We start from the raw sequence: 13,228 nt of genomic DNA on the forward strand, positions 1-13,228 counted from the left end.
AACATATACATAAAATATTCAGGAATTAAGGTGAAATATAATGACACTAGAATGAAGCCAGCAAGCTTTTAAACAGATTTGTTTCTCTCCATATTCTCAATTGCCTCTAAATGGCTCTATTCCAACAACCTCTGTGCCCTTGAGCAATACACTGAACTTTTACCTGCCCAAGGAGTCTCTGTGATACACATCCATGCTAAATTGTGTGTTTATACTGGGGGGAAACTAAATGGAACATAATGATAAACAATGAACGAAAACCTAACCTAGAAGAGTAATAGAGTTATTGGTCCAGGAATGCCGTAATGCTATAAGATAATTTGTCCGACATTATCGAAGACACGATAACAAGGTTAAGAAATTCTTATGTGAGAAGTATGTGGGGAGTTACCTCTAAGCATTTTTTCCCCCTGAAAAAATAAATAATAATTAGTTGAGTCATTTCTTATCGTATTCGTATACAGATTATTTCAGCAGAAATGAGGGCAGCCAAATGTTAAATCAAGGCCACAGGTTTGGGTTCACCCCGATGATGATGCTAGATCAAAACACAAAAAGAGAATTTATGTCAGATGGGAGTTAAGGAGCTATACTTCAGGCAACCAGAGAGTTTGTGTGAATGTGACTGGAAAGTCATATTCACACAAACCCTCTGGTATGAAAACTATGTTGACAAAGGGAAGGCAAATACACATACTGTATGAGACAAGACTTCGTGGAGCAGCTAAAAGTTCACACTTTTTAGCTGTAATCTTCCACAACTAACAGCAAACATATGCTATATTTCTATATATTTCACATTCATCGCTACATTTACTATAAACAATATTGGTGTTCCTTGTTGCCATACTCTTAAGGCTAAAGGGAGATACATTGTGGATCACAGTTAGGTATGTTATATGATGATTGAATAATTTAGCAGATGAGTTATTCTATTATGAGTGACTCACAGTTCATTATATTTAGATAAGTGTAATTAACGTGCAGGTAGGAGTTAGGACCTCTTTCTCAAGGATGCCTACAGCTAGACTAAGGATACTTTGTTCACGAAACAAGAACCGTATTGCATTTTGTAATGTTTCTGTCTCAGTGAATAGAAAGATATTTAAAACAATGGGTTTGAACCTACTAAAGTGAGTCACAATAATACAATAGTAATGTGATTAACAGTTGAAATTAGTCATTGTACCATTCATAACTGTGACTCTTTGTTGGATATTTCATCATCATCTGTACCTACAGTTTTTCTTTTTGAAATATATCAGCCGTATCAAAACAACACATTCTGTCACCATGGTCCAAGGAGAGTTGAGATTGACCTGATACTGTATGTTATGCCTTAGCAAATCCACACATACACACCGTATCATCGCAGGAGGCCCAAATGTAGCTCGGTTTATCAAAAGCAGACCACATGTCTTACCATATGACACACTGTAAATTGAGTTAGTGGAGGGGAGGTCATCAAACAACCCTCCCCAACCACAAAGCCTCCTACTCCCACTTCCGTCTCGTCCTCCAACCTCCTCCTTTCCCAAGGCCTCCTCGCGCACTTACTTCCTTCCACCTCCTTTAAGCTACCTTTTTGTCCCCCATTCTCCTTCTCCCACCATAACCTTCTCCTTCGACTCCCTTGATCTCCTTCTCGTTCTCCAACCTCCTCCTCGTCCCCTAACCTCTTTGCCCCCGAACATCCTCCCACCTCCTCCTTGTCCCCGACCTCCTTCTACCACCTCCTGCTCGTCCCACCATCTCCTCCTCCTCCCACCTCCTTTATCTCCTTCCTGATCTCCAGCCTCTCTTATCCTCATACCTCCTCCTCCGCTACCTCCCAAACCTTCTCTTCCTCCCACCTCCTCCTCGTCCCCCAAACTCCTTCTACCACCTCCTCCTCATCCCCTTATCTCCTCCTCCTCGTCCCACCATGTCCTCCTCTTCCCACCTCCTTTATCTTCTTCCTGATCTCCAGCCTCTCTTATCCTCATACCTCCTCCTCCGCTACCTCCCCAACTTTCTCTTCCTCCCACCTCCTCCTCGTTCCCCAACCTCGTCTTCCTCCAAGCTCCCACTGCTTCCCCGAAATCTTCTTTATTACCTGCTGACCTACTTTCTCCAACCTCCCAGTCATAGCAGAGTCATGTCGTCACCTTGAATGTGATGAGCAGTCCTAAGGAATGTTCATTGTTCTCTGTTCAAACTGTACAGCTCCAATTTTAACATATAAACGTTTTTTCTATGTCTTTGGATTACGGCCTTCAAGCATTTCAAATCCACCAACTGCTTTGTTTAAGTTTTTATTAACTATGTATCACCACCTGTTCACCTCGAATGAACAATGCATTCCTTGTGCTAAACCCTATTAGCATATTGGCTGAGAAAAGATGACCTCTGCACCACTATTGACAAACTATTGAGTGAACTAGCATAGAGAGAATAACATAGAGCTTTAACATATAAGACCTATAACATATGATACCGTCATAGAATTGCCATTAAGAAATGGTGCGTTTTTGTACCGGTTTTCACTTTTAGTAACCACTTAAAGCCCAAAACACATGGCCTTGTAATGTTTCAGAATGAGTCTAAATTTAACTTTAGTCATATTTGAAGAGAGTGAAAAGATACAACCCACTACATTCTCCCCGTTCTGTGCTATATTAAAAGTTCTGGTTCTTATATGTTTCACGCAACAAAGATGAGGAACTCGTGCTCCAAAATGCTATAGGATTGACGTGCCGGCCTAACCAAAAGCGTGGTCTGCGTTTGGCAATACCTCCTTTTTGCAATACCTGTGAATACATTCACATTGTACCGGACGCTATATTTCGTTTGGGGCAAGGGATTGTGGGAAGTTTCCTGTGCGGGCGGGGGATTGCGGCGCGTTGAAGGGGCGGGACAAACGTTGAACTTCTGTTCACTTTATGCAAATGAGTGCCAGGGGCAGTGCGCGTTAGGCCATTTAAATCGACAATCCACATTGAGTGAGTACCCCACGCGATAATGCGTCCAATACAAAGTAAACGGCTGGTGGGTAAGTGTAGCAGCTCTCATTGATGAGAGTAGGAGCCTTTCCTTACTCGACGTGACGCGCTCTTGCGTGCCCGGTCTAGAGGTGCGTCCACACCAAAAGCGAAATGCACATTCTACTCGTGTGACTTGGGCAAGGTTGCGATCAGCAAACTTTTCTCAGGTGAGTGATTCAGCATCAGGCGAAATTAGCATGAAAGTTAAAATACTTCTAGTCGATCGAATAACAACCTTGCATCGTTCGTGCAAGGAGAATCACACGTCAATCAGATCGTTTGCGTCACGCCATTGAGGCCATCCACGCCGCCTGCTTTGCCGGTGGGAAATCTGCATCTATTCGCGCCTTTGCATTGAGTTTGTATTTATTCGCGCCGCGCCTTGGTTTTGGTGTGACATACAGTAGCACTTTATTTATACATTGCTAACTAATCAATCAATACAAAGTATCATCTGGGGACTTGGTGGGTTGATGTTGGCATCTGCTATCAAGAATTTTTGGAAAGGTTTGGTTTGGAAAGACCCGTCAGACGCACTATGGCAGCGTTTCCGGCGCAAACTCAAAAAAGAGGGGGAAAACTCATTAGGCACGACGCCAAGCCGAGGTTTTAGGATGCTAGCATTCCAGGGCTGGCCGACTTCGCACAATGTCGACGAGATCCCGTGCAAACACAGTGTAAACAAAGCAGCGAGCGGACCGCAATCAAGCCTAAAACAAATAATATTACGAAAACATCCGCAATGACTGTTCACAACTAGGGAGGAAGTAGCGAGGGGCAAAGCAAAACATTTCAACAACCCGTTGCTCCGACTTGCCTCTTACTTGCAGTAGCAAACATGCTATTTTTAGTTCTCTTTCATGTGCGCTTGTAATTGACAGGGAGCACTCTCAGGCAAATTGCACTTATTTTGGTTGGTAGATAGGATCACGGATGTCCCTTCTCTCTCTCTCTCTCTCTCTCTCTCTCTCTCTCTCTCTCTTTCCCTCTCTTTCTCAGTTAATAGGAAGAGGAAAACCCTAGAACAACAAACTTAATCGTAATGAAGCCTTTGCATGTAAGCTTGCGGTCGCTGCCGTCCAAGAGGTCATTTCGTGGGAGGCGTCTGTGAAAATGTGAAGGTGTATGTATGTCGGCGTATTCATGTGTCTCTACGGCTGGGTGCAAATGTGCTAACCTTTGGTAGTTTGTGTTGAGTATCATTCATTCTCCATATTCTTCTCATCTGCTAAACACAGGAGAGTTTTAGTTGCTTAAAGGTCCCATGGCATGCTACTTTATGGATGCTTTAATAAAGATATTAGTGGGCCCCAAACACAGCATTTGAAGACGTTCCCGAAATTCAGCTGTGGTGCAGAATTACAGCCACTACAAGCCAGTCGCACATTGAGCTTTTCCCAAATGTGCCGTTTCGGTGTCTGTAGCTTTAATGCAAATAAGGAGGAGACAGGTGGGTCAAGGAGGAGGGTGGGGGTGTGGCCCTGAGCAGCTTGCAGCCACGGTACCATGCGCTCTGTTTACAGTGGGTGTGTATCTTTAGCCGTGTTCTGTAAATATTCTAGAACACACGGGAGTCCTGGAGCTCTATATCTAAATAATATCATATTATGCATAGATATCTATATCATATAATATATATTAGCACGGCCAAAAGCTGTGTGAGCCTCCAGACGATATCATGAATCTCAAACGACCGCGTCGGGTTCTCCGACGTCTCTGGTTCTTCCACGTCCACATCAATCTGAAGTAGACTGAACCACGACATGGAGGAGAAAGAGATTGTTGCCCGCGATTATTGACCGCGGTTGTCTCCCGCCGGAGCCTCGCTGCCAAGTGACCACCGCCTCGGCAGCGGTCAGCGCTTAGGCACCACCGCCTCCTGCGGCGCCGAGGCGGTGGTCCCTCGGCAGCGGGAAGCGGGGCTCAAGCGGGAGACATTCGCGTCCAACAATCCCTTTCTCCTCCGTGTCGTGGTTCATGTACTACAGGGAGTCAAAGCCAAAGTTCCTTTTCCCCCAATTCATTCTCAACCATGGCTGAGATAACCCCCACTACGAGTCTCGTTGTGGAAATACCAGAGACGAGAGTCTGACGTGTTATGCACCATAACACCAACAGCCGAACGGTTATCCAAATAACAAGGAAGTATACAACACTTGCGTTAGTCCTGGAGCTCTATATCCAAATAATATCATATAATGCATAGATATCTATATCATATAATACATATTATCATGACCAAAAGCTGTGTGCGCCTCCAGACGATATTATGAATCACAAACGACTTTGTCGGGTTCTCTGACGTCTCTGGTTCTTCCACTTCCACATCAATCTGAAGTAGACTGAACCGTGCGCTGCCTGCTGCCGGCTGCCCGCTGCCGGGCGGTGGTGCTTCGCGGCGGTGGTGCCTCGCGGCAACCGGCGGCATATCACAGTTCATACTTCAGGGAGTCAAAGCCAGTTCCTTTCTCCCAATTCCTTCTCAACCACTGCTGAGATAACCCCAACTACAGTCTCATTGTGGAAATACAAGAGACGTCGAAGAACCGACGTGTTATGCGCCATAAAACCAACAGCAAGCACTTGCGTTACAGTGTGTGTAATCACACACACACACTCACACACACACACACACACACACACACACACACACACACACACACACACACACACACACGTGGCGCTCGCACGGTCGTGTCTCATTGGCGGGCCAAATTCTCTGGGCGGGCAAGGCAGAGAAAGGGGATGAGCTTAGATCCTTTATGACGACATATGGGACCACATTCCAAATCAGCGCGCTTGAGCCTCCATTTTTCAACGGCGAGCAGAACACCTAGTGCTCGTTTTACACCGAACGCAAGTTTTAGCCACTGGGGGACCACAGGCAGGCTAGGGGAACTCATATTTATGTTAGAAAACCTCATAAAGTGAGATTTTCATGCCATGGGACCTTTAAAAAAGGACAACAGTGTTTTTTACTCCACATCCCTAAAAGATGACAACATCACCGAAAGAAGTCATGTCAAAAACAGACGTGACTCAGGGACCAGCCGAAACTCTGACACACTTACTGATGATATGGGCTGCTTCACACAGGAGCTCAATCGTAAATGTTTGTTTAGGTGTGTGTGAGTGTCTGTGTTTCCCAGTACGATCCCTGGTGTACAGAGGCAGCTATACAGACCTATTGAGTTACTGTACCTGCAATCCTGCTCCTGGCCGCCATTTGGCATCTCAGCCGCCAAGTATTCTACATACACACATAAATTCAAATTCCAAAGTTGAATACATGGAGCACATTCACAGGAGAGAATAAAACAGTGTCACACAAATCACAATACACCACAATGAGACACAAAACTAGCCTGGGTAGCCCTGCCCATTCTTCCGGCGAATTGAGTTCGCTCTGCACAAGGGTCTGGAGAAGTGCAATACATTTCTTTCTGCTTCCGATACGTTTTTGCGGGAGCCAATCACCAAGCTGGCTTTTCCCCTTGGCGCGCTATTGGCTGGTTTAACACAATGACGACAGGGAAGCGACGGCAAGCAGCCAATCGCGTACAGTCAGTTGAACTAGGCCTGTTGATCACGCCTCTTGTGCTGAAGAAAATGACGGCAGCTTCGCCAGACCAACGTGCAATCTACGATTGGCTTGGTCTGGTAATAGCCAGGCTAACACAAAACATGTGTGGTTGGCTGGAAGGGAGTGGTGGCAATGGGCCTTATTCTTTGCCGAAACCATGACAACTGAGTCAAAATCCATTCTTAATCCTACCTTGGTGGGGAAATGGAATGCACAGTTTAAAATTAATCCATTGAGATGTCATGGTTACCCCAAAATTCTAGAATGAATAAGGGCCATTAGGCCTCTTCTTGTTCTCACAGACCTGACTTTATATACTCCCAGCTGCCATCTGATAAACCAATAAACAACCACCACACCTACACACACCCAATATCCAATTATCTAATGAACCCCTCACACACTAAATCACACACGACAGGCAAAGAGACGGTAAATCGAGCACACGCCAGTACAAAAGAGACAGGAGGGAGGATTCGATCAGCATAAAAACAACAAAGCTCCATCACACATTAAGGGCCGTGGGGGTCATAAGATCTAGTTAAGTGTCTCCTGTGTGGCGGAGCAGAAAGTGGAGAGAGAGACAAGTACTCTGGGAATGAATCAGCACCCCTCCCAATCCAAGCCAGATGTTGTTTTCTATTATTATTGTATTATCAACTCTGGAGGAATTGATTCATGAGAACACAGAGGCTGTTCGCCCAGAGACACTTTGGTTTTCCTTACAAGTGGAATAGTTTCAGGTCTTTTTTCCACGTGGTAATAAATTCTCGCCGCAGCCAAGACACACAGGTTCCAAGTCATCTGAAAACAGGACGGTCACGGACGCCTTCTCTCTCAAGGTTCTCAGGAACACTGTAAACTCTGGAGGTTTGTGGACCTCTGGTCTCTGAAGACTTTGTCTCCCAAAGAAAGCAAAAAGACCTGAAACACAGATACCGTAAACAGTTCAGCCAAAAATTCCTGTAAAAAATGAGATGAAAATGTATGAATCAATGTTGTTAGGAAAACTTATTATTCAAATGCGTATAAATGATTTACCTCTGGACTGTTTAACAGCTGTGTGTTTTCCCAATATAGGGATTTTGGTTTAAATGTAGGTTTCAATACAACTTTGTAATAAATTAATGTATAAATTACAAGGAAGAATTATAACCAAAAGTAATGTTCTCGTCCGTGTGTGTGTGTTTGTGTGTGTGTATTTGTGTGTGTAGAGATTGTAAAAAATAAATCGGTAAAAGCATACACATCCAGTATTAGGAATGTAAGCGCAGATTTGTACGACTGGGTGGGGTTAGTGTGAGTCAGGGTTGGATTCCGGATGGAACAGTGAATAGGTTAGGGTTAGAGTTCAGGGTTAGAGTGCACTAGTTGATTGGTTAAAGTTCAGAGAAAGGGGTTCAAGGTGTACGGGTTAGAGTAGGAGATAGATTTAGGGATAGGATCTAGCAGTGGATGAATTACGGTTGGGTTTGGTTGGTCAGATGAGTCAGATGAGATCAAGGTTATGGAGTCTTTGCCAACGTTTACACAGATAAAAGCAAGATTGTAAGTCATTCATCTCTAACTACTGAATCACAGCAAAACAATTCAACAACAATTTCCTTCTTCTGACCATTGTAAACACAGTGACTCCCTCGCTCCTGGGCGCCTTGTCACCAACCCAGTAGTGGTACACACCCCTCGCGCCTCCAATTACCCCCCACCGCTATTCTCTCCTCATCTGATTGAGGCAGGGCCCTGAGAAACCTCTAGATTGAGTGAATGCTTAATCAGTCAATACAGGACTGCAATCAGGTCATGTGACTTCTTGTTGTACTTGGTTTCCTTGCTCAATCACATTTGATGGATTGTTAGCCCTATATGGGATGGAGAGGAACCGTTTTTTTGGTCAGGATTTTTAAGGATGTATTATGAAAACTATTTTGTAGGTAGTAATGAGCCTCCGCTCTTATGTCATGTCATAGATTAAATATATTAAATTAATGTTATGATGGTAACTCTCTCTAGTTATGTGTGTGAGGGGGTGTGGTTGTGGAGTTCCTGGCTGCCTCAATAAAAACACAACAGTGGTCATAAACTTCAGCAGACGAGCATCACTGCAACGCCCGCGGCTCAAGGATGACGATAGAGCTGCGCATGCAGAGAGAGAGAGAGACAGAGAGACACAGAGAGAGAGAGAGAGAGAGAGAGAGAGAGAGAGAGAGAGAGAGAGACAGAGAGAGAGAGAGAGAGAGAGAGAGAGAGAGAGAGCGCAAACAAGCTTTGGCAATGTCAATTTCAATTACAAAAAAGCCCCTTGAAGCTGAATCTATATCTTAATCTGAGAGAGAGAGGGAGAGAGAGAGAGAGAGAGAGAGAGAGAGAGAGAGAGAGCAATACCTAGAGTAAGAGAGAGAATGAAAGAGATATTGATGAAGAGACAAAGAGAGACTGCTAGAAGCACAAAAAAGTGATTAGGAGAAAGAGTGAGAGGTTGGTTGTGGGCCAGCTGAAGCCTGGTGGATTGTTGAATTCCTCCACCTTGCTTTGTTTCTCCAGCGAGAACGGACAAAAACAGACGGATAAGGGACTTTTTTTTAAAACGCCAGGCTGCAGCTGTATTCAATAATAGGTCAATATTTGGAGGAAATTAAATAAATGGCTGTAAAAAACACACAGCTACTGTCCTGTTTTGTTTCTGGAATAACAGCAAGCTACTGTTATCTCTGCCCATAATGTTTCTGGAATATTAATTAAAGCAAACTAGGTTATCTCTGCTAAAGTTGTTAATGGAATATTAATAACAGCTAACTATGTTATCATTTCTGACACTGTTTCTCGAATATGACTTATAATTGACCACTGTCATCATTGCTTATTGTAATGGAAAACTTTTTTTGTTTTGTTTTTGCATCAAGTCAGAGTAAACAAAAGTTTTCAATTATTCTGAAGCTTAAACTGTCAATTCAGAAAAATCGAATTAAGGAAGAAATGCTGATGTTATTGCAGATAATAAAATCAGAAGCATGTTTTCATATTTCCTGGCCTGCCTGAGTTAATAATTAAAGACAGCGTTGCACGTGTTCCCTCAGGCGCACTGTGAGGCCACCCTTAAAGGGAAGCTGGAGAGAAATCAATATGTTTTCTATAATAAACTAGAAAAATGGCACATTTCCTTCCAGCATAGAAGAATTCATCCTGTTAACGTCTCCCTTGTCCCTCACTTTTTATATGTTTTTCCTATTTCTCCCTTTCTCTCTCAATCAATCTACCTTGATCCAGCTCTATCTATCTTACTCTCTAGCTATATATAATGTATCTCTCTGACTCCTTACTATGCATTTCTAACGCTATACCTAGAGTTAACTTCCTGATAAACAAAACCTCTTCTCACATTTGCCCTGGAGCTGGGACCCAATCTCAGCCGGACTTCTCCTGAGATAACCCCCCCCCCCTCTGCACACACACAAACACACACACACACACACACACACCTGGACTTATGCCACTTTTCCCAGAAGCCATGTGACTTATGAGGGTACTGCCTAAAATAAGCCACACCCCCTTATATCCTCCTCCCACCACACAGAAATACCCACAAGCACTCTCTCTCTATCTCTCTCCCTCACACACACACACACACACACACACACACACACACACACACACACACACACACACACACCTCGCCCCTCCTTCTGCCTTGCCCAGCTGGAGGAGTGGACACTCAAACCCTTCCTCCCATGCTCAATGACACGCTGTCTCTCCCACACACACACACGCACATTCTCCCTCACACACTCTTAGAGAGAGTCAGAAAGCGCCGGCACAGCCAGCAGGGACAAGAGAGAGCTACAGGGGCCAGAACGAGGATCAGGAGAGACCCCAAGGCACTATGACCTCCCTCTGGGGAGACCCTTCAGGCTCTAGCCTCAGTTCCCCGGGTGCTCCCCACCCATGGCTGGACTACTGAACCTCCTAGAGAACCCCCTCCTACCCCTCCTCTAGACCTGGACCAAAGCTGAACCAGAACGAGAAGAAGGCTTGGAAACGTTTAACTGCTAACGGCAAGCCATCATGAGGACACCCTGAGAACTTTTTGGGTTGTTTTTGTTTTTCTTGTTGTCGTCTCTTTTGGGTTGTTTTTGGGGAGCTGGGATTATCTCTATCATCGTCATGAGTTTGAAGAGGCGGAAGGCTGGCTTGGGGTTCACCTCCTGGCAGAGGTCGTTCTCCATCCTGGCCCCGTGGAGGAAAGGTAAGGGCTTCTCCTCCTCTACCTCCTCCTCCTCCTCCTCCTCCTCCTCTCCTTCTCCTCCTCCACCTCCTCCTCCTCCCCCTCCTCCGTCTCCCCCTCGCTCCTCTCCTCTCTGTTTTCCTCCAGTGAAGTCATAACTCCCCAATTAAAGCCGAGGTGTCTGGTTGGAGGAGATGTTCTCTGGCGTTAAAGAGCCAGAGCTGTAATTTACATCAAGGTGCTCTTCCTTCTCTTCTCCTGTTTGGTAATGTGAGTGGAGTTGTGCTTCAGACAGGGCTTCAGTCTTTCATCTGCCATGCCGACACTCTCATCATCAGGGTGCCCCCGTCTCCCTCTTCCCCCGACGGGTGTTTTATTCCAGCTGGCACACAAACACAGAGATGTGTCCGGCTAGGGGATCCCAGGGTTTGATTAGTGGTTGGTGCTCCTCTGTAAAGTAGCTGTGTGTGTGTGTGTGTGTGTGTGTGTGTGTGTGTGTGTGTGTGTGTGTGTGTGTGTGTGTGTGTGTGTGTGTGTGTGTGTGTGTGTGTGTGTGTGTGTGTGTGTGTGTGTGTGTCAACCAGGGAACTGATTTAAACAGTGAGTGCAAGCCCTGTGGTCTGTACTCTGTGTCTCGGTTCGCAAAATGGGGTTGGAACGTTATTTGACCCAGCCACTCCAGCTCTGAACATTGGATAAGTGTTTAATTGGAGCCTCGAGTTGTGAAGCAGAAATAGTAAGTGACTTTGGATTGTGTCAGAGGTGCTGTGGCTGTTGATGTAACAATTTAAATACAAACTCATATGTGCGTACCAAACAAAGGTGTTTGAAATGTTCAACCAATGAAAACAAAGTGGAGAGTTGCCAAATAATGTTGTTTCAATATAAATAAACAAGAGTCCCACTCCTCTTCTAAATACATAAATAAATAGTTGAGGTTCGTAATCATGCATCATAGGATTTCTCTAACAGAAGAAACACATAGAATCACTATCAATAAGGAATTGCTGCAAAAATGCAAGTTCCTGAAGTGTGGTGTGTGGGATGTGTGGGGGTCCAGCAGACTGACAATGGCTCAACTCAAGGCATACAACAAGACAGACAGCAGAATGAATGCACTGTAGTGGTAACATCCAAGCTGCAAGCTCAGCCCACCATGATGAGATATCAGACCACCAAGCCAAACATGGTCGTGAGCACAGCAGATTTATGTAGGAAAATGACACACCGTGCCCTTATTTTACCTCATTACTTTTAGCTCAGGTACAGCAGCTGGGAGAGCTCTTCTGTGTGTATGTGTGTATGTGTGTGTGTGTGTGTGTGTGTGTGTGTGTGTGTGTGTGTGTGTGTGTGTGTGTGCGTGCGTGCACATGCATCGGTGTGTGTGTGTGTTTTTGTGTGTATGCGTGTGGTTGTTAAAAAAGTTAAAATGCCCCACTTCATTTCAACCCCATCTCTACAGACTTCCTGTTCCACTGCATTCCACATGTAGGCTGCGTTCAGATAACAGAACTGAAACTCAATCCTTTCATTGTCACACATCACCCTTGAGTTGCTTTAATGTTAGAAATCAATATCATGGATTATAATAAGTCATCAGTTTTTGAGAATTATGAACATGCCACTGTTTGAAAATAAATGTCAACTGACAATAACTTTCCACATTGTACTGATAGATTGAATCACATCGAGCCAAATCACATCCTTAAAAACTGTAGTTCAATGAGTGATTTTGTGTGTGCGTGTGTGTGTGCGAACGTGTGTACATGTGTATCAGTAAAACCTTTATCCTTGCCGGAGCATTGGGTTGAAACCACAAGTGTCACAGGAAAATAATCAATATGTCTCGTCATGTGAGGGAGAGGCGTTCATTCACTTTTGAAGGAAAACAAAAGAGGATGGACACCTCTTTTGTTTTCCTTCTCTGGGTATCTTCCCTCTGGGTTTTGGGGGCCTTTTCCCTTGAGCCCCTTGAGGGTTTAGGGTTGTGGGGGGGGGGGTCATATAAGGTGAGGCCTGTGAACCCTGTGAGACTGTGGCTGTGATGAAGGGCTGCACAAATTAGCTTGACCCGACTGAGAATCAGTCGGGTCAAGTTAAGGAATCAGCTCATTGTTGCCGCTGTGAAAGAGACAGATCGCCCTAACAAGTGGTTTGTCATGGGTTTAGAGGCGACACGGCCGCGGTTCTAAAGGTAATAAGCGGCTCACATTGTGTACAGTTACAGAGGCGAACTGTCCTTTATTGGCCTTCCCTTGTATACTTCACTGTTGGGGATCCAGGGAGAGGAGGAGGAGGTTCAGGGGAACTGATATGCCATTGTACATCTCCCTGGCATGGAGAGCAAACAATAGCCACACATTCACACATCTCACAGACACACACACACACACACACACACAC

The 13,228-nt window shown here is 44.9% G+C and overlaps 1 protein-coding gene across 1 annotated transcript in view; it reads left to right on the forward strand.

Moving 5' to 3' along the window:
- Positions 1–10,356: 10,356 nt before the first annotated feature.
- The window catches only part of LOC307070659 (uncharacterized protein), a 28,942-nt gene continuing 26,070 nt past the window's right edge, over positions 10,357–13,228 (forward strand). The window contains exon 1 of the mRNA XM_079729228.1: positions 10,357–10,846. Coding sequence (XP_079585354.1) covers positions 10,765–10,846 — 82 coding nt within the window. The 5' untranslated portion in view covers positions 10,357–10,764. The remainder of the gene's footprint in view (positions 10,847–13,228) is intronic.

This window comes from Pollachius pollachius (genome assembly GCF_949987615.1).
Source record: "Pollachius pollachius genome assembly, chromosome: 2".
Classification (NCBI taxonomy): domain Eukaryota; kingdom Metazoa; phylum Chordata; class Actinopteri; order Gadiformes; family Gadidae; genus Pollachius; species Pollachius pollachius.